Source organism: Megalopta genalis, chromosome 14 (assembly GCF_051020955.1).
Source record: "Megalopta genalis isolate 19385.01 chromosome 14, iyMegGena1_principal, whole genome shotgun sequence".
NCBI classification, from domain to species: Eukaryota; Metazoa; Arthropoda; class Insecta; order Hymenoptera; family Halictidae; genus Megalopta; species Megalopta genalis.
The window spans coordinates 3,147,034-3,173,311 of NC_135026.1; the positions used below are offsets into that span (position 1 = coordinate 3,147,034).

At 42.1% G+C, this 26,278-nt stretch overlaps 1 protein-coding gene across 5 annotated transcripts in view; it reads left to right on the top strand.

Annotated features, from left to right (window-relative positions):
* Fas3 (fasciclin 3) overlaps window positions 1-26,278 on the top strand; it is a 626,467-nt gene that overhangs the window by 472,948 nt on the left and 127,241 nt on the right. For 4 of the 5 annotated variants that reach the window (XM_076526397.1, XM_076526396.1, XM_076526398.1 and 1 more), the window contains one exon: window positions 2,371-2,448. The exons of the other annotated variant lie outside the window; for it this stretch is intronic. In XM_076526397.1, coding sequence (XP_076382512.1) covers window positions 2,371-2,448 — 78 coding nt within the window. The remainder of the gene's footprint in view (window positions 1-2,370; window positions 2,449-26,278) is intronic. 5 annotated transcript variants of the gene reach the window in all.

A 26,278-nucleotide genomic window follows, 5' to 3' on the forward strand; every position in this document is an offset into this window, starting at 1 on the left:
ATTCTAAAATAATTCATGAATTGAAATTCTAATTTAAAAGAACTAATATATTGAAATTCTAATTCTAACATAATTGACAAGTTGAAATTCCAATTCGAAAATAATTAATAGATTGAAATTCCAGTTCTAAAATAATTGATAAATTGAAATTCCAATTCTAAAATAATTGATAAATTGAAATTCCAGTTCTAAGATAATTGATAAATTGACATTTCAGTTTTAAAATAATTGATAAATTGAAATACCAGTTCTAAAATAATTGATAAATTGAAATTCCAGTTTTAAAATAATTGATAAATTGAAATTCCACTTCTAAAATAATTGATAAATTGAAATTCCAGTTCTAAAATAATTATGAAATTGAAATTCCAATTCCAAAATAATTATTGAATTGAAATTCTAGTTCTGAAATAATTAATAAATCAAAATTCCAGTTCTACAGTAATTGATATATAAATTGAAATTCCAGTTCTAAAATAATTAATAAATTAAAATTCCAATTCGAAAACAATTAATAAATAAAAATTCCAATTCCAAAATAATTACTAAATAAAAATTTCAATTCCAAAATAATTACTAAATAAAAATTCCAATTCCGAAATAATTACTAAGTAAAAATTCCAATCCTAAAACAATTAACAAATTAAAATTCCAATTCCAAAATAATCAATATCAAAATTCTGGACACCTAAATTTCGAAAATACTGCAAATCAATTAGATTCAATCAATCAATCAATCAATCAATCAATTCAGGACTCGTTTAAATTACGTTCCTAGATTCAGGACATCGATTTCTCGATTTCCTCCCGAGAAAATCCATCGAACCGTGCACCGAAAAGTCAAAAAAATCGAAACCCCCAATAAAAAGTCTAACCGCCGCGGTCCCGCGAACGCGAACCATCGAATCCTTTCGAAATTCATCGGCCCTAATTTTTCGCGCGGTCGACGGTTTGCCGCGTCGCAAGGGCTCGGCTTGCTCGCGTCGCCCGAAACGGTCGATCCGACACTTACGCCGCGTCCTAGCCGGAAACGGAGTACCTACGACGGAGTAACACATTCGTCCGGGCTGACTTTATCAGCCGGGCCAGCTCATTTCCAAAGTAATTCCGTCCTCCGTAGCCATAACTCGTGTCCCCCCCACCCCGCCCTCCGGCTGAATATGTATGGGCCACACAGAGACGCCGGAGAGACGGACGCGTACGTGTCCGCGTGCGTCAAGCGGAGACCGGACAGGTTACCGAGGGCCGAGCCACTTTGTCACACTCGCATCCTTCGTGTTTGGATAAGATACGGGCTCTCGTATGAGCGGCCGCCGTGTCCTCGAACTCGATCCGTCCGCCGTTCGCGCGGCGCCGCGCCGTCGCTTCCCGGAAAACTTTCGCCGTGGCGCACCGAAAAATTCCGACTGGGCGACCTATTCGGAGACGAAGTTTTTCGCTGAACCAGAAACCTCGTTGGACGAAGAATTTTGTAAGAAAAAATTCAAAAATTTCTGAGGCTGTGTTCTTCAAACACATTTTCGTTTTAGCTTTATTTGACTGACTCTGTTGGACAATAATTAAATGTACATAGACCATAATTATGATTCTAATATATAATAATAATAATATAAATATAAATAGACTAAGGATTTTAATTATGAATAATAGACGATTATAGTCACGGTAAAATTTCTTAATCAGTGTACGTCAATTTTCATTTTATTTTTATTCGACTGACTCTGTTAGATAACAATTAAATAGACCAGGAATTTTAAGAATAAATAATAACCGAAAATAGTCACAATTAGATTTCTTGATCAGTGTACGTCAATTTTCATTTTATTTTTATTCGACTGACTCTGTTAGACAACAATTAAATATAAATAGACCATGATAATAATATATAATAATAATAATAATAACAACAACAATAATAATAATATAAATATACCATATAAATATAAATAGACGAAGAATGATTTTAATCATGAATAATAGACGATAAGTCACAGTAAAATTTCTCGTCAGTGTACACTCGCCGCCAAAAGTATCGGGATATCTCAAATAAATTTGAGAGACCGATAGGAAATTGTTATAATTTATTATTACATTAATCCATCGCGAAATGAATTCCTCGAAGCTGTGACAACTGTAGTCCTCGCGCGACAAGAAGGCTCCGCTTGCGTCCGCACGTTCCCCCTCCCACTAGCCGCCTCACTGCCGCGTCGCCGCTCGCCATTGGCCGGAGCTGGTGACGCGTACGCTCGCCGGACTCGCCGGCGGAGCGCGCGGCCTGGCATAATCTCTCGCGAACGGATAATTCTCGTGGCAATTCCTCGGGCCGACGCAACGAAATATGTGCTGATCGAGCGCGCTTTTTGCTTTCAGGTACGTGGAGCGGTCCGTTCGAGCGGCTCGCGCGGTGGAAGACGGGCTTACGAGGAGCGACCGCTCGCGGAAATTACGGTAATTACGGCGCTCTTCAATGAATTATCGGGCGGACGCCGCGAACAGCACCGTAATAAAATTAATTCGAGCAATTCACGGGTACCCCGGCGGAAAGGGGAGGGGGGAGTGTTTAATGCCTCGCGCGAAAAATTAATTATTCATAACAACATTGTCGAACGGTCGCAGAAGTTGCTATTAATCGAGTAGACGTGTGCGTCGACACGCTGCCGGCAATTTGTTGCGGGAGGGAGGGGTGGGGGGAGAGCGAAACGGCGCTCGCAAAGAACGATCGTTAATATTATATCGATATCGCAATTTTCGTTCGGGCCAGCGACGCGCGACCACTGGCACCGTTACACCGATAATTATTGTTGTAACATTTGTAATATAATATCTTCTTCTGGCCGGAATGGAATTGTTCGCGGCGGGCAGGGCACGGGAATTAAATGTTCTAGTAATTATTAGCTGATCACCCAATTATCTCTAATTATGGGTCTAATTTCTGTTTAATCGGGCGTAATCGAGTCGTTATGGTTCATTATATTGTCCGGCATTTCGCTCTGGATATCATACGTTGTATCTGCCGCTTGTAAATCGCCCTGTAATTTGCGGGCCTAACGCGAACCTAATCTATATCGAACCTATTTTCTATGTGTTTCTTTCTTTATGAAAACAACGAGAGTCGTCTTCTTCATTTTTTGTAACTAGGATTGTTAACTTAAAAGTCGACAAAAATTCTCAAAAGTGCATCGCGACAACCGCGATACGTCAGATTTTATTCAAAATTTAAGCATGCATTTAATTAGGGTTAAAAATTGATCACTGTATTTCTATAAGAAATTTGTACTAATTCGAAGTTCTTATTTTTTTGCAACTAGGATTGTTAACTTAAAAGCCTGTAAAAATTCTCAATACTGCACTTTGACAGCAGTGTTACGTCAGATATTTTTCAAAATTTATGCACTCGATTAAACCAGAAAATTCAACATCGGTTGTTTAAATCGGCCGAAGGGTAGTTTCGAGTAGCTGCAGTGCCGAATGAATAATAAATGATAATTGATCAGTAACAATTGAAATTATACTAACAAATAACAACTAAATTTTATTAGTTTAAATAATTTATATAAATCTGTATGAATAATAAGACATTACATATATATATAAATAATAAGACAATATTTAGATCAATACAAATAATAAGACAATATTTAGATCTACACAAATAATAAAAAATTATTTTAGACCTCTACTCAAACCTCTAAATAACAATAATAATCGTTTGGATGAAGATTTACTAAAACGACGCCCAACTCTGTTGCGGAAAGTCCGCAAGGAAGCGCGGTGGTCGTAGGTCAGTGAAATAGATGGGGTCAAGGGACGAGCTTGGAATTTTTTTGCCGGCATAATCGGTCAAAACAGATTGTCAATATCGCCGTCGCGCAGCCAGATGGTTTCATCGATCGCGAACAATAAATACCGGCCGGTGGGTATTGGCCGGCTCGCACGTTTCCCCGTTAATTTACGACGGCATGGTATTAGGTCATTATTGAATTCTGTCGGAGCCGTTGGAAGAGCAAAACGTCGCCCGACCCTCTCTTGTCGCCAAAATTACGAGGTCGCCGGTCAGATTGAACACGCGTGCCACTATCTGATCCTCCAATCTCTGCCTCGGGAGCCACGTCCTCTCGACGCCGGCTCTCACCTTAACTATTAATTAGTTCCGCTCCGTAAGCTCTTCGCCGAGTTTTCCCGTGACTTGAGCCACAGCCCTCCCGCTCCGACTAATGCCACGGCGCTCTTTTTTTCCCGCCCGTTTCTTCCACCGGTCATCAAATATACAGCGCAGCCATAATCTCCACCCCCGCCCTTCCGACATATTCGCGGCGACGCGCAGCTTTCTGGGGGACGAAGGAAGACGCTAGATGTCACCGGCGTGCAATATTTGTAAATAGGTTCCTTTTTTATCGACGCACACTGCTCGAGAAAAAAAAGATTACAACATAGAACAATTTCAAATAAATATCGAGCATCTTTGATGGACGATAACTTCGCGAAAAATCGTCGTAGGATGACGATCTTTTTTTTAAATTGAAGCTTGAAATCTCTACTTTCATGCACTATTTTTTCATTTTAAGTTTGACGCGCCCTCGCCGCTTTAACCCTCTAAATGCGAGGCCACGGTTGCAATATTGTAAATCTTCGATTTCGACGAAATTCGTGGGCTTCGTAGAATTTTTCTCGGAGACGCCGTTGGGAACGAAATAAAGTACGATCCTTCCTCTTCAATTTAGAGAAAGGTAGACGTGGCTGCGATTTTTTCGCGCGAATTTACAGCGAGTTACAACTTCTCGCGAGGCTGGCCAAATTTTGATCGAAAACTTTTCCGTGCCATAATTTTTTCCGACAGCGTACACTGCGTAAAAAGTAGTATGTCACAGAGGATCAGGGAAAAATAGCGAGAATTTAGTATCAAGATTTTTAATTTCGAACATTTTATACCGAGCTTGTAACATTTCGGGGGGAGGTCGCTTTGTCGCGCGTCTTCGCCGCGGACAGAGCGCAAGCTGAATTCGCCCGTAAAAATTGCGATCCGGCGTAGAACTGGCAACCGGGAAACAAGGGTCGGGAAAAAAAATGGTAGAGCTCGGAAAAAAGAAGCGCGGAGCTCGGCGAGGGCAAAAAGAAGACCGGGAGGGAGGTTGACGGAGAGGAGAGGAGAGGAGAGAGGAGCGCGGTCGGATGACGATTCGGCCACTCGAATCTTAGTCGAGCCGAGAAGACATTTCTCGTGGAAAACAAAATAGCGAAGGAGACTCGCGGGAGAAAAAAGAAAGCCCGACGGCGGGTGTGGGGCGAGCGGGGAGGGGGGCGCCGTTGGCTCGATGGAATTTACCGTTCGCGTCGGAAGTATTCTAAGAGGGTTGCTTCCGCGCTGCTGGATAACAGAAAGTGGAAGCCGCCGCCTAGATGGTTTATTTGAATGCCTACTTCGCTCCGTGCAGGCACGACCTTCCACGCACCGACCCTCGCGTGTACGCCTCCCGATTGTCTCCCCCCTCCCTCTTTCGTCGCGCGGCGACGAGCCGAGCGGACTCGTCGCGCGTCGACCAGGTTTATCGCGCGATCGTGACCGCGCGGCTGCTTCGGAGATTAGCACGCTTCCCCACATTCGGCGACCTTCCGATTCCGTGCGTTCCCTCGAATCTCACGTGACGTCCATCGGCGTGACGTCACCGACCAGCAGTTGACCGGAGTAGAGAGGACGGCGTGGTCGAACGGCACGGCCAATTGCGAGAGCGTCCCAGGCGACTCTGCTGCCCTCTGCGTCTACTCTGCTCAACTACTCGGCCGTGATGTCATCGGGGAGTCACGTGACATGTGGGACGTACGGGAACGGCGTTGCCGCAGGCGCTGACGGATTATTATGATCGAGTTGGCACGCTTTTTGCTCTTTATTGTAAAAAATGGGTTCTCGCGTGTGTATATATAAATAAATAAATAAATGAATGAATAAAGAGATAAATAAATATGAATTGAAATGGATGAATAAATAAATAAATAAATACGAATTAAAATGGACGAATGAGTAAATGAAAAAACACGAATTAAAATGGATGGATAAGTAATTAGATAAATATAAATAAAAATGACTGAATAAATGAATAAATAAATAGGAATTACAATGAACGAAGAATTATATATAAACAATTTACATAACCAGTTGCAATAATTTTCTTAACATTGAAAACGTTCAGAAATTCGAAAATCGAACGAGTTTAAATTTTCGGGGAGAAAATTTCTCGAGAATTATATTCGGCGGGCGTGAGAAAATTTTGTAAAAAAGACGAAAAAAAATCCGTGTTACATCGGAGTAGCATCCGACGGATCGGGAACGGGTCTGGGATCTGTGATTGAGGATCCGTGGAATTCGACGCCGGCCGTCTTATCAGGAATTCTGGACCCGGCTGCCGGTGACTGCGCCCTGCGGAGGACGGATAAAATCGAACGGCGCGCGGCGTAACGAGGATCTCAGGGGTCGCAAAACGGGAGTGATCTAGACAAACGACCGTGCGGTCAAGGAGTGACAGCTTCGAGCTATCCGGCATGACAGAGAACTTGTTCGTACCGGCCGTTCCTCCGGGGACCTCTGTTGCTGCCGGTGGCATGATGGACCTAGCACGTTATTATCCTCGCGGCCCGGACGTTGCCTTTGAGCGATGGGAATTTCCCTCCGACTGGCGCACCGGTCGATTCATTATTTCCTGGGATCTGATAGCGGGAACGTTTTACATCTTGTCTTTGTGCGCCGCGATCGAGTTTACCGCGGCCGACCTTCCTGGCAACAATGTGCCTGAGCACGCTTAGGTTCCTCGGTAATTTCATCCGGCATTCTGCCGTGGGTCGAAATAGACCCGGAATAATAGATTTATCGCAAAACTGCAGACCGAGGATTTTTATGAACTCGCAAACGCTATGCGAGGCTTTTCTTTAAGCGCCGCCCTCTGAGAATGGATTTGTTATTGTCCGCGATAAGTGGCGTAAAATTTTGAAAAAAATATGTAAATGTAGGGTAGTCCATGTGTAATATTGTGGTATTTATTTGAATAGGCAAGGTGAATAGGCAAGGTTTTGCCTTCGATTCGAAAAAGATCCTTGGAGAATAAATTTTTCATTCTTTTTGATAAGTGGCATAAGGTTTTGAAAAAAATATGTAAATGTGGGGTAATCCGTGTGTAATATTGTGGTATTTATTTGGTTTGAATATCTTGCGCAGCAACCGAGAAAAACGCTGATACATTTAAGAGTGAATGGGTAAGGTTTTGCTTTCGATTCGAAAAAGATCCTTCGAGAATAAATTTTTTATTCCGTTCGATAAGTGGCGTAAAATTTCGAGGAAAATGTACGAAGTTAAGCTAATACGTGGCTACAACGTGGCTTTTATTCCATTGAAATATCTTCCATAGCAACCGAAATGCACGCCCGTAAAGTTAGGGGTGGAAATTATATCGGAACGACGACGCGCCGTAAGAGAAAACAGAGAATGCATTAGTATTAATCACTATTTCCCATTCATTGGAAACTTATCCCAACAATTCATTCGATTACTGGGATCCAATTAAAACGGTATTTGCAATAATTGTCTCGTCAATGCCGGCCGATGTAATCTTCTTCGAACGACGGAACGGAATCGAATCGCGCCGCCGGAATTAACGAAGTTTATTTTCTTGAAATCCGATTGATGGGATCGATAATTACTGACTGTACAATTTTCATTACCCCTTACACGATTCTTCGGAAATGCTGTTGAAAGTCGTCCCGTCGATGACCACTTAAACTTCCGCTGTAGTAATCGCCAGCCCCCACTAGATCTTTCCGATAACTGTGATTTCAATCGACTGCTGCGAGCGAAGTTCGGACGTCAATGAAATCTGAACCGATCTTGAAAATATGCTGCTGGGTACAACTTACGAAATATAATGGAAGGAGTACCGCGTTTCTGGTTTACTAATTTACCGAGCTACTGATTTACTCTCTCTCTCTCTCTAGTTTGCTGATTTATTAGTTTACTCATTTACTAGCTTGCTAATTTGTTAGTTTACTAATTTACTAGTTTCCAAATACACTAGTTTACTAATTTACTAGTTTCCAAATACACTAGTTTACTAATTTACTAATTTTCTAATTTGCTAGATTACTAATTTACTAGTTTACTAATTTACTAGTTTTTTACTTTGCTAGATTACTAATTTACTAGTTTACTAATTTACTAATCTACGAGTTTTCTAATTTACTGATCTATTAGTTTGCTAATTTGCTAGTTTGCTAGTTTACTAATTTACCAATTTGCTAATTTTCAACTGTGCTAATTTACTAATTTACTGGTTTAGTAGTTTGCTAATTTACTAATTTACTGATTTATTAGTTTGCTAATTTGCTAGTTTACTAATTTGCTAATTTGCTCGTTTTCTACTGTGCTGATTTACTAATTTACTAGTATGGTAGTTTGCTAATTTTCTAGCTTACTAATTTACTAATTTGCTAATTTGCTAGTTTTCCTCTGTGCAAATTTACTAATTTACTAGTTTAGTAGTTTGCTAATTTGCTAGTCCACTGATTCACTAATAAACTCATCTACAAATCCACTCATTTCCTAATTTACTAATTTTCTAGCTTAATAATTTACCGATTGGAAACAGCTGATTCCAACGTCACAGAAATTCATAAAAATTATATATGAACCGAAAAGTGCACAACTTCGAAATTAGAATCGCATCGAAATAATAATCAGTACCGAATAATTCGCGACCGCCTTTAAAAAAAGAAAATCAATTCCACCCCATATCGCGCAGGTGGATTAAACGTTAGGCCCGAAGGCGGCCGGATTTAGGGGCCGCGTAACGTTTACGGCGCGAGGAAGATGGCCGATGAATTTTCCCCGGTTTTCCAGAAGGCTGACGAACCGTATCGGGCGTACGTATGCAAATTCGTACGGCGACGAGCGACAAAAAGAGAAAGGAAGAGACAGCCGAGGGACGTTGCTCGGTCGATGGTATTTATATTCATGCGACTGCTCGCGACGGTGTGTCCCGGCGAAGAAGAAGAAGAAAAAAACGGAAACGGGAGAAAGAGAGAGAGAGGGAGAGGTTCGTTACAGCATTACCTCGTTCCGATCAATTTCCAAAGTCAATTGAAGCGTGGCGCCGGAGATCACCCCACGGGATAGCGAGATTTAAAGGGGACCGCGCCAGCCTCGCCGCGTTTCGATACATTCGATTAAAGATCAGGCGACCCGATAGGCTCGTTCGTTTTAATTTCCTCGGGACCTAGCCACCCCCTCGCGTCTCACTATTCCCACCCCGGGCGATTTCACCACGGCGCCAAGATTTTCCAACGGGAAGACCTCTCCTTCCAACACCGGAGTTGTTCGCCAAAGCGAAGTTTCTCTCCGGCGCAGAGAGTTCGCCGCCTCGAAATTTTCTGATGCCCCGGCTCCTTGGGAATTGTGTAAACTGGAAACTCTGGAGATAGGATTTATTCGGGGCATCAAGGATTATGCGAATGTTTTTCGGGCCGAGATTTCCTGAACGAATTTTTTCGCGTTCCTGATCCGATACGAATCTTCATCTCTTAAACTTGGACTCTTAACTGAAACATAGCCCTAGACGTAATCCAGACCGGAGTTGCTGGTTCGCTGACTTACTAATTTGCTGGTTTACTGACTCGCTAATTTGCTGGGCTTACGAATTTACAAGTTTACTCGGTCGCTAGTTCGCTGGATAGATAGTTCGTTAGTTTGATAATTTGGTGGTTCACTGGCTTGCTAATTTATTAGTTGATTAGTTTGCTCATTTGATAGTTGACTGGCTCGCTAATTTAATAGTTGATTAGTTTGTTAATTTGTTAGTTGACTAGTTTGCTAATTTCCTGGTTGGCTAGTTTGCTAATTTGCTAGTTGACTAGTTCGCTAATTTACTAGTTGAGTAGTTTACTAATTTACTAGTTGACTAGTTTCCTAATTTTCTGGTTGACTAGTTTGCTAATTTTCTAGTTGACAGCATTGGTAACTTGCTAGTTGACTAGTTTGCTACTTTATTAGTTGAGTAGTTTTCTAATTTCCTAGTTGACTAGTTTTCTAATTTCCTAGTTTTACTAGTTTGCTAATTTTCTAGTTGACAGCTTTGGTAACTTGCTAGTTGACTAGTTTGCTAATTTACTAATTGAGTAGTTTTCTAATTTCCTAGTTGACTAGTTTTCCAATTTTCTAGTTGACTAGTTTGCTAATTTTCTAGTTGACAGCTTTGGTAACTTACTAGTTGACTAATTTCCTAATCTGCTAATTGACTAGTTTTCTAATTTCCTAGCTGACTAATGTGCTAATTTTCTAGTTTAAAGCTTTTCTAATTAGCTAGTTTAACTAATTTATTAATTTGCTAGTTGACTACTTTGCTCATCTACTAGTTAACTAATTTGCTAATTTGCTGGTTGACTACTTGGTTAATTTGCTAGTTGACTAATTGACTAATTTACTGATTTGCTAGTCGACCAGTTCGCTAATTTGCCTATTCGATAGCAAGGCTACTTGCTCGAAAGGGCGGAGGAGGGTGCCGGGGATGTGGGAAAAGAGAACAAAGAATTTCAGCAGAAAGTTTAGTGGTCATCGATAAGAGTCGATAAGTCGACCGAATGAAATTAGACGATATCGAGTAGCCGGAAAGAAGGGGGGGGGGTGAGGGTGCGGATCGAAGTAAAGGATGCCGTGGAAGTCTAAAGTAGAAGGATGGTGTCAGGGCACAGGGAAAGGCTCAAAGGAGCCACGGAATTACGGTAGGCGTGGTCGTCTTCAAGCGTTCTTCATCTTCGTGACTTCGATGCTCGCGGGGAACACTCGTCGGGGGAAAAGGAACGAATCGCGTCCTACTCAAGGCCGGGGCTCCTTTGCGAAGTCTTCGAGCATCGCCATCTTTGCGTTCCCTTCCGCTGAGAAACGGAATCATATTTAAATTGCAATAGCTCCTCCTCCCCTCACCCCCTCTGGCAGCGTTTCGCCCAGCTGCTATTTATCTTCTTTTAATTACGTTCAATTACGAATCGGGACGAATTGCTCGATTGCTTCGGCGCACTGAAGTATCGCTTCAAAAGCGGCCTCCCCCCGTCTCTCTCTCTTTCTCTCTCTCTTTCTATCTCTCTCTCTCCTTCTCTGTACACATCGAACCGAGTTTCAATAAATAAATTACCTGCCAACGACGTTATTGGACGCCGCTATTAATTGGATCGCTAGCCATCCGGCCGCGACGCCGCGAATTTCTCGCCCGTAATTTCCTCGAATCGCTGGATTTCCGTTGCGAAACGCTGCCATTTTCTTTCGATCGCAACGGCCGCCGCGGTCGTTGTGACCAGAGTGCCCTCTCGAATTGTATTCTTCCGAATTACGGTGGAGCACCTCTTAGCAGGTCGTTTATTTTTCTTCGCGACGCCGGCACGTTCTATTGTAAGGCGATATGCGCGGGGTGGCGGGGCTGACACGATTTAAATACGTACAGTGGCCCGCAAAAGTGTTCGTACACCCCTTAAAACGTGATACGTTATTTTAAAACTGAATTGAATTACTTGAATTGATTTTTTTTTTAGATGATAGAGGCACTGAAATGATTTCTTTTTTAATTTTTCTATTAATATTGGAATGACGAAACGAAACAAAAGATCTCTCGTGCTTTAATTTTTTTATCCGAGCCTATAATAAAAATTTTTAAAATGTTCACAATTTCACCGGATTCGGTTGAACTTCGTGCGAGCTGTAAAGGATTAAAACGCATTTTTTTCTATTTTCTTTATAGAAAATATATATTTAATTATAATTATAACACAATATTATTAGTATATAATTAATACATAATTATATATTTATATAATGTATATTTAATTATGTTTAATTATTTATGTGTATATTTAATATATATTTTAAAAAAACAACTCAAATCGTTTATCCCAGTTTTAAAGAAGTTATCGCGTTTCAAGAAGTGCCCGAATATTAATGCGAGTCGCTGTGTAAAACGACACCGTTTTCGGCGGCCGCTGTCGGCTCCAGTTTCCCGTCGCAACAGACGATGAGTCACCGACGGCTCGGGAACGTCAAGTGCGGACACATTGGAAAAACACTGCGAGGAGCCGCAGCGGTCGCATAGTCCTCAGTCATCTCTCGACGACAAAACGTGCAACGTCGACGGTCGAATATATTTCTCTTTTGGTTTCGAGCGCGACAGTGATTTTTTCAGTGCAATAATCCATTCGATTCTTTTTAGCAGCCATCGCGACCGAATTCGGGCCTGACCTAGAACCAGCTTTAATTTTATACGGTCGTTCGCGCGAGTTTACGGGATTTTTAAATCGCGCGAATTTCCGTGAAATTGTTTGCCGGTTTGTACAGTCCTCGCTATTATGGCGTTTTCGGCCGGCTGCGTTCTACCGTCCCGGTAAACTGATCACGGTTGAAACGATTACGGTAAAACGATGATTGAAATCAATCCGGCACTCCGTGTTCCCGATGAATACATTAATTTTTCAGCGATTATTGTAATTTCGCGCGAAACCGGCGATTCGATTACGCGGAACGATAATCGGTCGAATGATTCCGGTGTTATGCGGCGAGCCTGGTCAGATATATGGTTTCACGGGGATGATGAAGATAATGTGAAGTTTTTCGAAAATATAGTGATCGTTCAAAATTTGTTTCAGTGCACGAAATAATTTCGAAATAAAAGATTAAATCACTGCGGTGCACTTTCAATTGTTAATAAACTTATTACCGGAGCGAGGATCTTTGTGTAAAATAAAAATTGTTATCGTATCTTGTATCCAATAGAAATGAGATAAAAGTGTACATTTATTCTTTTAATGGTGTTAGTGCAGTGAAAGTGACGCCTGCACTATTTTTATATTCCTTTTTCGTCTTCGAAGCTCTGCGTTTCTTTCATCCATTTTTGCTATAATAACGATAATAAAAATTAAAGTAATAAAAATAATAGTAATAATAATAATAATAATAACTTTACTTTCCTTTGTTACAATGAGAGAGATTAACAATATGGTAGCAGTCACGCAAGTGTAGGCGAAATATATTAACAAAAAGGAAAAAAGAAAGAAATAGAGAAAAATAAGAAAGAAAGAAAACAGAGAAAAATAAGAAAGAAAGAAAAATAGAAAGATAAGAAAGAAAGAAAAAGAGAAAAATAAAAAAGAAAGAGAAAAGAGAGAAAAAAAGAAAGAAAGAAAGAGAATAAAAAAGAAAGAGAAAGAAAAAAATAAGAAAGAGGAAAAGAGAAAAATAAGAAAGAAAGAGAAAGAGAAAAATAAGAAAGAGGAAAAGAGAAAAATAAGAAAGAAAGAGAAAGAGAAAAATAAAAAAGAAAGAGAAAAGAAAAAAAAGAAAGAAAGAGAGAAAAAAGAAAAGAAAACGCATAAAACACGCGAAGGAGAGAAAAAAGAAAGAAAAAGAGAAAAATAAGAAAGAGAAAAGAGAAGAAAGAAAGAAAGAGAGAAAAAAGAAAAGAAAATGCATAAAAACGCGCGGTCCATTTTCCCGCCGAAATTTTCATCGAAAAATATTAATATTTACGTGCAAAACAATGGTCCTTGAAACACCGTTCCGCGAAGCCCTCCACTCCATCAGCTGCCGTGTTCGCAAACATCAACATTCTCCTACGACACTTTACTAAAACACGCTTCAAAGTACGTGCTAAAAAGTGGTCGCAAAGATGTATCGCGAAAAATCCCGGCGACGTTAAAAGACAAACGGTGCTTATTCGAGTCTCTCAAAGCAACGAGAACGTCGCTTAAAGCGTTTCCGGAGGCCGTCGATCGTCGCGCGGCCGCAACGTCTTATTAACGTCGCGACGCGGATCGCGGTGATTATTATTATTATTATTATTATTTCGAACAATCCCGGGGATAAAATTATTCCGGCGGCGGGGGTGGGGGGAGATGGTCGGACGGGGAAACGGCGAGGACAATTATACGTTTAACGAGACGTTCTTCCCGTCGGAACAAAGGTATTCCTTATTGGGGACTTTTCATCCGCGTGCCGAGGAGCGTCGTGTTCTTCTTTTGTCGCGAATTTTCGCTGCAGACAGAGAGAATGCTAGACATTGACGTTCCATCGTCGTCGTCGTGCTTCTCTTGCTAGAAGTCGCCTCGCCAAGGGAAAAGGTTGTCGAGGATGTACCCTCGGTTTCTTGCGAAAGAAGCCTCTGCGCGACGCGACGCGACGCGACGGCGTTTCTTATCGATCGAGTGTTCAGTTCGTTTCGCCGATGCAAATGCAAGAGACTGTAAGTAATTCGTCGAATAAAAACGCTGCTACCGCCGACGCCGCCGTTTCTCCGTTCCGTCGCACGCCGCAACCGTCTCGCATCTGTTGCGACTACTTATTTCGTGTCGTTACTACGAATCAGGGGAAATGCGCCGGATGTAATGCCACGCGATACCTGAGCTCCTTTCTTTTTTACCGTGCCGCTTTATCGCGACGATGTCGTCGCAACCGCCTGCAACCTCGCGCAGCTTCGCTTAATTAACTGGCACGGAAAATCGAAGGAGCCGACGGGCCGCGATTTTCCGTGGCTCTCGGATCGGCGTCAACGGTGACCGAATTTTCAATATTTTTCGTTAAATATATTTTTCCGGGTTCGTACGTTTTTCCGAACGAAGCGTGCGTCCTGTTGGATTGTGGATTTTTTTTTTTAGTGTTTTCAGTGTTTCGACGGTTTAGGACGAATCGTGACCGAATTTTCTGTGTTCTTTGTAAGTCTATTTTTGCAATTTTGGAGAAAGTGTTTTTTTAGCAAGATATTAATAGAAGAAATTTTAGAAGAAATTATTAGAAAGTGAAGTAATGATAATACTAATAGTAAGTTACTAATATACTAGTAAAATAATAAGTGAAGTCATTTACACTAAAAGTGTATATTAAAAGTGCAGTGAATATGTGAAACTTGCAACTCTTTTCATCGCGAATAATGCACCGTTCGCGGTGACCTAATTTCCCGCATTCCAAGCGTTCTTTATTGACCCTTCAAGGACGACGCGCGTTTCCCGGTTTCTTACGCGCACGGCCGACGGTGTTTTGCGTCCGATATGTTACTCTGAATGTTTGCATGATATTTGTTAATTATCGGAACTTTTACGTTTTTTGTTGCAGCTACGTTCAATTAATGAAATTACGTAAATAGTAATAAAAAAATAAAATAAATAGTTTCTCAGCTGAATGATTTAATAAGTGATAAAAATTTCGACGCACTTTTCTAAATAATATTCTACTGTCACAACGAGATACGATTTATTTATAAGCATAAAATCGAAAGAAAAATAAATAATTGACTAATAAACTGAATAAGCTAATATAAATTAATATAAACTAATATAAATTAATATAAACTAATATAAACTAAATATAATATAATAAATATAATATAACAATATTTAAAAACTATAAAACATCTGTTCCTCGTGCTCCGTAAATCTAGTGTTAATCGTACCCCCTCTTTTCAAAACGTCAAGGTCACGCCAAGGTTATCTATTTATTTACAAGCGGAGCGTCAATTAGAAAAGATTCACTGTAACGCGATGTATCAAGTGGCCGCCGTGCGGCCAATAAACACCGACGCCGTCGTCGAAGCGTTAATCCCCGAAAGCGCGTGTCGCTAAATGGAACGAAATAGCGTCGCTCGCACGGTGTCGAATATCGCGCACGGTTCGGTCGCTCGGAAAACATACGAATGGCGGCGGCGATCTTCGACCGGCCGGTATTTTTGCCGGCGGCGCGGTGAATCGGGTTCCGGTATAATTCGAACGACTCGAATGTTTACTTACACGTAGATCCCTTGCGCGCGCGCGCACACACGGCTTGTGTATGCAATCGGCTCGCGTGTTACGGGATTTATATTTTACGGGGGCAGTTTTACGACACCGTATATCCGGCGAGTAAATCAAATGAAATATTTATATTTACGAGGATCACTAGGCGCTACAGCAGAGGGGTGGGGGGAGAGCGCGCAGCAGCTCGCGCCGCGCCGGGGTCTACGGCCGAATTGATTCAGGCTTTCGAGATCGCACTAAACGTGATCCCATCGCTGCTCTTTATCCGCGAGGCTCCTCGGTTTATCCTTTTGTCGATGCGCGCGGCACCGCGCCGAATAAACCCGGCCCGGCCCGGCTACGAGGCAACTTCGAACGACCGGTAATAAACTTGTCACGTAAATCACCGATTATCTGCCTCGATTATTCACTTGTCCGTGATGGCAGTGCGCCGGGAAGTGCACGCGCGCCGTAAGAACGGTGAGGAGCGGGGGAGGGGGATGCGAAGACTGGCGCGGAGAGGAGTGGGGGTAGGAAGACTGACGCGGAGAGTCGCGGCGAAAGAAAAAAGGAAAACAAATGCGGAGAGGTTACGCGATCGACTCTCGGCTTCTAATTTCTCTTTGTGTCGCCGCGCTCGGTCGCCTAATCGTCCGGAAGACTGGTCAAAGGCGCGTCGCGTCGATTATCGCGCTGCTCGCGGAACTTCTTCCCGCGTTATTCTTCAAGGTTATGTCAAGGTTGTTTCACTTCTTCCCACGTTAATTCCGCTTTCCTCGCCCCCCACCCCACCACTCGCCAAGATAATTTCCTGATGCGCGTGAAACATTTTTAAAAAGTTCGGAAGGGATTCGATCGACTGTTACGACGCGCGACGACGCGGGAGAGAAGGTGAGAGGAGGGGGGAGGGGAGAGAACGCGACAAATTACCGCGAAGAATCGCGATCGTCTGCCAGTCGGCCATTACCAGCGCGGATTTATGGGAAGGAAATGAGCGCCTCCGAGCGACGGCGCCACCATCGTTCCGCTCGCGGAAGAAAAAGGAGGACGGTGGAGGGGAGGGGGGACGCCGAGAGACGGCACGATAGAGAAGGAAAAATGAATATCCACAATACCGGCGTAACAAACTGTAGCGGGCTCATCTTGGCCCCAGTCTTGGGGCTCCCGCATGAAAACGTTCTATGGTCGGGCTGCGGCGTGGAGGGGGAGGGGGGTCGTCGTTTCCAGAGGCCTAGTTCTCGTCTCTCGGCGTGCGAAAGGAGGCGGAAAAGGGAGCCGGGAAAAAGGAAAAACGTTCGCCGCGGTTTTCCCCCGAGAAGAAAGCGAACGGGCTCGATTTCCCCGTGAAATCTTCGAGAGCGAACTCTGCGCTCCCCTCTCCCTCTTTCTGCTGTCCCCCTCCTCCGCACCTCAGATATCCTTCCAGCGGTTTACTCGCAAATCTCTCCCGGAATTTTATCCCGCGCCCTTTCTCGCCACGCCGATGAGATCGCCGCCTTTTATGGCCGTTGCGACGAAATTCGCGACCGTCGTTTTAAGTCCGGCGAAGGCGTTACTCGTTTTGCCGGGCGATTTTAATTCCGTGCCCACCGAGGCGTGGCGTCTTTCAGATCGGTTCGGGCTTTTGTCACTTGCCGGCGATTTTTTTTTAATGGGAAGATTTTTAATGAATTTTACGTCCTATTACAATATTTTAATACTACTTTGATTTGTACTTATTGTTGTTATTATTACTGTTATTGTTATTACTACTGTTTATTATTTTTGTTGAATATTGTTATTATTGTATTACTATTGTTGATGTTATATTGTATATAGATTTATATTTGCGGTGTATAGATTTATTTTTACTGTTAATTATTGTTACTGCTATTGTTGTTACACAGCTACTATGTAACTGCATGCTATGCTATGTAACTTATTATTGTAACCTGCTATTGTTGTTTACGTCATACCATTATCGACTTATCGAACATCCTGAAATCTTCTGTAAGCCACGATTTCACCCTTGACTGTGCTTGTCCTCAAACTCCATCTCATCCGTGACTTTCCGTCACATCTATTCGCATCATCAACATGCTCAGAAATAATTACTAGAATAAAGGAAGTTGTAACACAGAACGAGTCTTGGAGAATTCTCTGATCAGAGCAAGAACCCTCGCATTTCTTGGGAAACTCTCCCGTAGTGTCGTGACGACGTAACAGTGAATATTTTTTATTTTAGTGAAGTTTATGAAGACTTCACTATATCTGGACATGGAGACCAGATAAACGAAGTCTAGATAAATGAAGTTCGGATAAATGAAATCCAAATAAATGAAGACTAGATGAATTGAGTCCACGTAAAAATGAAGTCCAGACAAATGGAATTCAGATAAATGAAGTCCACATAAACTAAGTACAAGCGAATGAAGTCTAGATAAGTGGAGTTCTAATAAATGGAGTCCAGATAAATGAAGTCCAGGCCGAACGGAGACCAAATGAGAATGGAATTCTTATAAATGAAGTCCAGATAAATGGAATTCTAATAAATGAAGTCCAGAGAAGTGCAGTTCTAATAAATGGAGTCCTGGTAAATGAAGTCCAGATAAGCGGAGACCAAATAAACGAAGTCCAGATAAATGGAATTCTAATAAATGAAGTTCAGACAAACGGAGACCAAATAAATGAAGTCCGGCCAAACGGAGATCAAATGAATGGAATTCTTATAAATGAAGTCCAGATAAATGGAATTCTAATAAATGGAGTCCAAAATGAATGAAGTCCAGATAAGTGCAGTTCTAATAAATGGAGTCCTGGTAAATGAAGTCCAGATAAACGGAGACCAAATAAATGAAGTTCAGACAAACGGAGACCAAATAAATGGAATCCAAATAAATGGAATTCTAATAAATGGAGTCCAAACAAACGGAGACCAGATAAATGGAATTCTTATAAATGAAGTACAGATAAATGGAATTCCAATAAATGAAGTCTGAATAAATGGAGTCCAAGTAAACGAAGTTCAGATAAATAAAGTACAGATAAATGGAATTCTAATAAATGAAGTCCGGACAAACGGAATCCAGATACATAGAATTCTAATAAACGGAATCTAAGTAAATAGAATCCTGACAAACGCGGAGACCAAATAAATGGAATTCAAATAAATGAGGTCCATATAAATGGAATTCTAATAAATAATGTTCAGATAAATGGACCCCATATAGATGAAGTCCATACAAATGAACTCCCGACAAACGAACTCCAACAAACAAATTCCATTCAACTGAACTCCAAACAAAAATGCATTCCAGATAAATATTGATTCAAAACAAACGCCTATCATCCAAGTGTCAGATCCCGTCGGAAATCTTCGCCGTGAATCTGACTCAGGTTCCGTCCCGCGTCCTGGCCGAGGTTCCGACTAGGTTCCCGGACGAGGCTTGCCCGAAGTTCCGCGCAAGAAATCCTCGGTGTTCTCGTCGAGGAATTACTGGCTCGATGGTATAGTGCGCGGAGGTGGTTCTAAAAGGGGCGGAAGCACGGGGTTCCTTAAAACGGCAACAAAGTACCGGCTAATCTCGGCGAGACAGGGGCGAGGAGCGCGCGGGCCGGAGAGGGTCCCGGCGTGTTGCTTTGCTTTGCAAATGCGATGCAACGTGCATGATGCACTCGCGGCCGACTTATAACGTTTCCGAAATCAACCCTGCTGGGTGCAACAACAACGCGGACCACACCTTCCTCATGCATATTCGCGGCCCGGTTTATGGAGCAACTTAGTTTATAGCCGGCGCGGCCTCCCCCCCCCCCTCCCACTACCTCCAACGCGCGCGTGTGTGCGCGCGCGTGTAATCTACACGCACTATTAATCCTGCGTGCAACTCCCACGCGTTCTGACAGAAATACCGGCGCGCCGCACGGACCCTTGTTATCGCTGTAATTCGTCGAATTACCGACTTCTAACGTATTCATTTTACAAGGGGATTGGACGTCACGGACCGCGAACGAGGAGCCACGGGGCACCCTGGGTGCATCGGCCACTCACGGAAATCATCGCGCGGTAATTGGACACACGGATCTTTATGCGAATCAGAGCTTTACGAGGATATGGCGGATGCTTTTTTTTTTAATTCGACAATGGATGTTGGAAGCTTTTTGTGGACGCTGAAAGTTTACCGGAAGGGCAGACGTTTTTTAAAAATATGATTGATAATGGTCGGTGGAGGTTTTTGCAATCTTTTTACGTTAGTGGAACTGGGATCTTTTTTACAAATTTATTATAACAAAGAAAATTGTGGAAGCTATTTTTCTACAATTTGGCATTAAAAGTGGTAATTTTTTGGAGAACTAAAAAATGTACCTTTTGAAAAAAATCGAGAATGGTTGGTGGAGTTTTTATAATCTTTTTACGTTGGTGCAACTGAAATCTTTTTTACAAATTTATCAAAATACAGAAAATTGTGGTAGCTATTTTTCTACAATTTGGCATTAAAAGTCGTAATTTTTTGAGGAACTAAAAAATTTACCAGAAGAGTAGACGTTTTGAAAAAAATTGAGAATGGTTGGTGAAGTTTTTTTAACCTTTTCACATTGGTGGAACTGTGGGATCTTTTTACAAATTTATTAAAATACAGAAAATTGTGGAAGCTATTTCTCTACAATTCGATATTAAAAATCGTAATTTTTTGAGCAACTAAAAAATTTACTAAAAGTTTGTGGACGTTTTTAACGAAAATTGATAATTGTTAGCGGACTTTTTGTAACCTGTTTACATTGATAGAACTGGAATCCGTTTTACGAATTTATTACAAATAAATTGTAATTTTTCAGGAAACTAAAAAGTTCACCAGAAGAGCAGACATTTTTTTAAAAAATTGATAGCAATTGTTGGACTTTTTGTAACCTTTTCACATAAATAAAATTGCAATCTCTTTAACAAATTTATTAAAATAGAGTAATTTGTTATAACACTAGCAACTTTTCTAAAATTCGACGCAACGAACTGGAATATTTTTACCAGCTAAAAAAAGTCACCAAAACGTTAAACATTATAGACAAATTGATAATACTTAATATTCTTTTTTAAATTATTTTACATCGATGGAATCGAAATACTTTTCACAAATGTATCACACCACAATAATTTATTACAAAACAAAAGCACAATTTCTTTCATCGTACATGGTTCCATAATTTAATTTATACAACACAGCATTTATTAAAATCGTAAGAAAAATTTCTCCCATCGTTCGATACGAGATCTACTAAAAAATGATCGAAAAATATCTTCCACCGAGCGCGTTGCAACGACGAACAACCCCCGCCGGAGAACCGGCGTACCATTTGTTGCATATTCAGCGGTCTCTAATTGTTCATTTTCGTGCTGTTGATTCCTGAATAGCCATCGGATACCGAAGTGAAATCCGATCCCGTTAATTTCGCAGCGCCGCGGAGCCCCGATAAAGTATTATCGCGGGATCGGGGCGGCCGCGGCGGGGCGAAAGAGAGAACGGTAGTTGCTTTTCTATGAGGCGCAATAACAGACCGTGAATATTTTAGTATTAATTCTTCGGCGAGGCACTATCGTAGGACAACAGCTTTATGCACGCGGTGTCCGACGTGGTGCTCGAATGCAACAGAATGTAAATTTTAAATCGGGCTCTCAAGGCCGAGGCTTCATTTACGTGGAAACGGAGTCGGAATCGGCCCAGTGGAATAAGAAAATACGCTGAGAGATGAGTGCTTTTGAGTTTTAAACAACGAAAGATATTATTTATTAATATTTATTAGAGATATTATTAATTATTTCGAGGGGGTGGCTGATCGTCGGTTTCTAAAAATGTATGATTTTGAAAAATTTTTTTTAGCATTAACAATGACCGAAAAATTTTGAGCTTTCCGCAGGATGTTCATGCAACTTCGAAGTCTATTCTCAATTTTTTGTGAAACAAAATGATGAAAACTGTCGCAGTTATTGGCTGGTTTCTGCAGAATTTTTTAATTCGAAAATCGGATCAATGGGACAGAAGTGATGATGATCGATCCAGAGACTATAGTCTATAAAGCAGTGTTTTTTTAAATGTCTGAAATATTTTCTGAACCGTCGATAATTAAATTTAATTCTATGAAATGCGATGAAAGCGTCCGAAAGAAAATCCAGCGATGAACCGAACAGGGAGCTAGTTCCGCGCGAAATAAAACGACTCCGACGTTTTTGGCAGTTGTCAAAAAAATGTAGAAACACAGCCGAAGGTACTGTCAACGTCGTTCGAAAAAGCCGGAATTTTTCGCGGGTTAATTGTGCTGCGAAAAAATTTGCGAGAGCGGCCCCGTCGCTTCTCGCTCATCTCCGGCGAAAAATGTTCCACAGAAACGCGACAGTATTTCCGCAGATCACTAATTAAAATCCGGGGAAACCTGGCGAAAGTAGCGGCGGCAACCGATTGACAAAGTCGACAACGATGACAAAGCCGGGAATTGGCAATTCAGTTGGAAATCGTTCTACAAAAATGTTGCGGAAAAAATGATTCGATGTTTTAGGAGAATGTTTCAAAATAATCGTTCAACCGTGCGAAAAATCTGTCGAAAAAATCTTTCAATCTGTCAGTCTTTCAAAAAAATCATTTAAACAAGTCATTCGATTTTTTTATTGCTTTATAAAGCCTTTCAATCCTATAAAAAACCTTTCAATCTTTCAAAAGAATCTTTCAGTCCTTCAAAAGATCTTTATATTTTTCAAAAGTCATTCAATTGTTTAAAAAGAATTCTTCAATCTTCCAAAAAATCTTCCAGTCTTTCAAAAGATCTTTTTATCTCTCAAAAAATCTTTCAGTCTTCCAAAAGATCTTTCAATTTTTCAAAAAGTCATTCAATTGTTTAAAAAGGATTTCTCTATCTTCCAAAAAATCTTTCAGTCTTTCAAAAGATCTTTTTATTTTCCAAGAAATCATTCAATTGTTTAGAAAGAATTCTTCAATCTTTGAAAAAATCTTTCAGTCTTTCAAAAGATCTTTTTATCTTTCAAAAAGTCATTCAATTGTTTGAAAAGAATTCTTCAATCTTTGAAAAAATCTTACAATCCTTAAAAAAATCTCCTAATCTTCCAAGTAATCTTTTTATCTCCCCAAAAAATTTCTCACCCCTTTAAAAAGATCTTTCGAAAGAATCCTAAAAAAAAAATCTTCAAAAAAATACTCAAAGTAACTTAAAAACACGAGCAAAAATATTCGCAATAAAAATCGGGCACAGCTGAAAAAAACGTAAAGGGTAAATGAATTCCCGCGTAATTCCGGGCGCGTGCAACTTTTTATTCGACAGATCCGTGCGGTCTAATTATAATGTTCGCCACTCGAGGCACGTGTAAAAATAAAAAACGCGGTCTCGGGGGCGAAGATGGTGTGGGCGAGGCGGGCCGGTTCGGGTTTACCGCAATGCATATGCGGTAAATCAGTGCAGATGAGCAGATATATACGTGGCCACGTACGGCCGGTAGCCATCGGGCATCGCTGGGGTGGAAAAGGGCGGGCCGCGGGGGTGCCGCAGGGGTGTACCGGGGTGCACGTTGACCGATAGTAGGACAGAGGGGGGCCGACGGATGCAACAACGTACCGTACACAGATTATATACGCGTTTGCATACATGAAACCCATGTAGAGCGACGGCCTGGCCTGGGCTTGGCTTCTATCACTGTTGCCGTTCGATGCACCCCGACGGACCTAGCGACAACTTCGTCCAAACGTTTCGACGAGTTTCCGACCAGCTACACCTTCCCCTCCCCTCACCATTCGCGCTATGTCTCTCTCTCTCTTCCTCCCTTTCTCTCTCTCTCTCTCTCTCTCTCTTTTTCTCTCTCAATTTTCTCTATTTCTCTCTCTCCGTTCTCTCTTTTTCATTCTCTCTCTCTCTCTCTCTCTCTCTCTCTCTCTCTATTCTGTCTCTTTTGCTCTCTCTCTCTCTCCCTCTATTCTGTCTCTTTTGCTCTCTCTTTCTCTCTCTCTCTCTCACTCTATTCTGTCTCTTTTGCTCTCTCTTTCTCTCTCTATTCTGTCTCTCTTTTTTTCTCTCTTTCTCTCACTCTCAATTCTCTCTATTTCTCTCTCTATCGCTCTCAATTCTCTCTCTCTCTCTCTCTCTCTCAATTCTCTCTATTTCTCTCTCTCCGTTCTCTCTCTTTTTCTTTCTTTCTTTCCCTCTCTATTCTGTCTCTTTCTCTCTTTCTCTCTCTTTCTCTCTATTCTCTCTCTTTCTTCCTATTCTCTCCCTTTCTCTCTTTCTCTCTCTCTCATTCTCTCTCTTTTCTCTCCTTTTCTTTCTTTCTCTCTCTTTGTCTGTTTCTCTCTCTCTTTCTCCCTTCTTTCTTTCTCTCTCTTTGTCCCTCCCCTCTCTCTTTCTCTCTCTCCTCTCTCTCTTTTCCTCCCTCTCCCTTCTCCCTCTTTCTCACTCTCCTTTCTCTCTCTCTCTTTCTTTCTTCCCTTTCCTCTCTCTCTCTCTTTCTCTCTTCCTTTTCCTCTCTCTCTCTCTTTCTCTCTCTCTCTCTCGCGCGCGCTATCGAAGGTCCATCGAACAATCCGCCGAGTCTGTTAACGCACTCGCGATCTCCTCCACGGAAGCTCGCGGATTATTTGCCGATAACTGTCCGTTTTGATTTTCTCCTCGCCGGTCAGATTTTTCTGCAGCTCGATGCAACTGGCATTTTTGTTTTTTTTCGGACTGACAGGTGTACTCGAAATTCTAGCGAGATTTATGAACCGTAGAGATCGTTGATCCGTGGATCGCCGGTTTTTGAAAAGTATTTTCCTCGATTATTATTATTATTAGTAGATGAACCAATTAATTATTCGCTCATTTTTATAGTTTCGGAGTTTTTAACATAGAAGTTATTTCAATTATATCTATTATTTTAATTTTATTTTAAGTACTTCAATTATTTTAATTATTTTAATTTGATGATTCTCCATTGTCTCGACAAACGTATAAATTAATCAGTATTTTTGACATACACTACTTCCACGTTACGTAACCTGGTGCATTCGAAGAGATTGAATTTTGTGCCTCATGTGACAGTCACACTTTTAATAGTTTTTGTTTTTAAATATAAATAAACTCGATAAATCATTAGTTATTAAATTATTTTGAGACGAGGTGCAGCAAATTTCTTGATGCTGTTTTAGAGTCACCGCTCGACTCTAAAGAGTTTATAAATTTTAATTACGTTCACGTTAATTCATTTTTTAATGCTGTTTTAGTATACCTAGTACAGTTCGTCTCCATTTGACTATATTCGCGAAATATAGTCTCCGCGCGACAAAAAGGCCGCTTCGCTCACGTTCACGTTCCCCTCCTCTCGGCTGCCTTACTGTCGCGGCTGACGGTCGCCTAGCAACCGCCGTCCGTATCCTAGCAACCGCCGCTGTCTCCTAGCGACCGCCTCTGTCTCCTAGCGACCGCTGTCCGTCTCCTAGCGACCGTTGTCCATCTCCTAGCGACCGCCGTCCGTCTCCTAGCTACCGGTCGCCTAGTGACCGCCGTCCGTCTCCTAGTTACCGGTCGCCTAGCGACCGTCGCCGGCCTCCGCCAATAGCGGTTGCGACTGCCCCGCCGCCGCAGCTACTAAGAGGGGGAACGTGAGCGCAAAGGCGGCTTCTTGTCGCACGAGGACTATATGCAATTCGGTTCTCGCGAAACCTCGAGCATCGACCTTGACAAAATAGCCCAGCCTGCCGCAATGTTTCTCCCCTCGAGACATCGCTCTCGACTGGTATCGCAGTCTATAATCGGCAGTAATTATTTCAGCCGATCAATCGAATTGAAAGGGGACTTTTTTCGTGGGCAGGCGGAGGGGGGAGTGTGAAATACGAGCCCCGATTCGGGGCGTTTGATGGATTATGGTAGCCGGCACAGCGTTAGCTTTCAGAGGCCGTCGGCAAAATAATTGCTGTTTGCCGATGCGAAACGCACTCTTGCCGCGGGTGTTTTGATGGACAGGGCAGAACGAGCCGAATTCCGCAGATTTTCTATCGCGGCGGGCATCATCGACGCGGATCCATCGGGCATCACCGTCGCGCAAATGATCCGAAAACCGCGGATACCGGAGCTCCCGGGGATATCGACGGTGTCTGCGTCCGTATGCGTGTGCCGCGCTCTCTCGATCGGCCACCGCCGCCGAGTTTTCCGCTCGATTCGATTTTCACCGCGCGCGCGAGAAAGCCCGCATTTCGCTTTTGATACCGCCGCGCGATCACGCGACCAACCCTGCTCCGCCGCGCGGGGCCTTTGGCGTTTCTGCTACGCGATATCCGTCGCCCAATTTCCATCTCTGCCAGACCACCCTCCCCCCACTCCTTTTCCGTACGGCAACTTGCCGCGGCAACGTGGCAAACATCTCAATTTTTTCGAATTCGCCGACGATTGATTTCGCGGCGAAATATTGCCCGGACTTTTCCCGCCGGTTTTAGGATTATTGGATTTTATCAAACGAACGGAGGCGTCTCGCTCGCCGAGAAAGATATTTTCTGTGCAG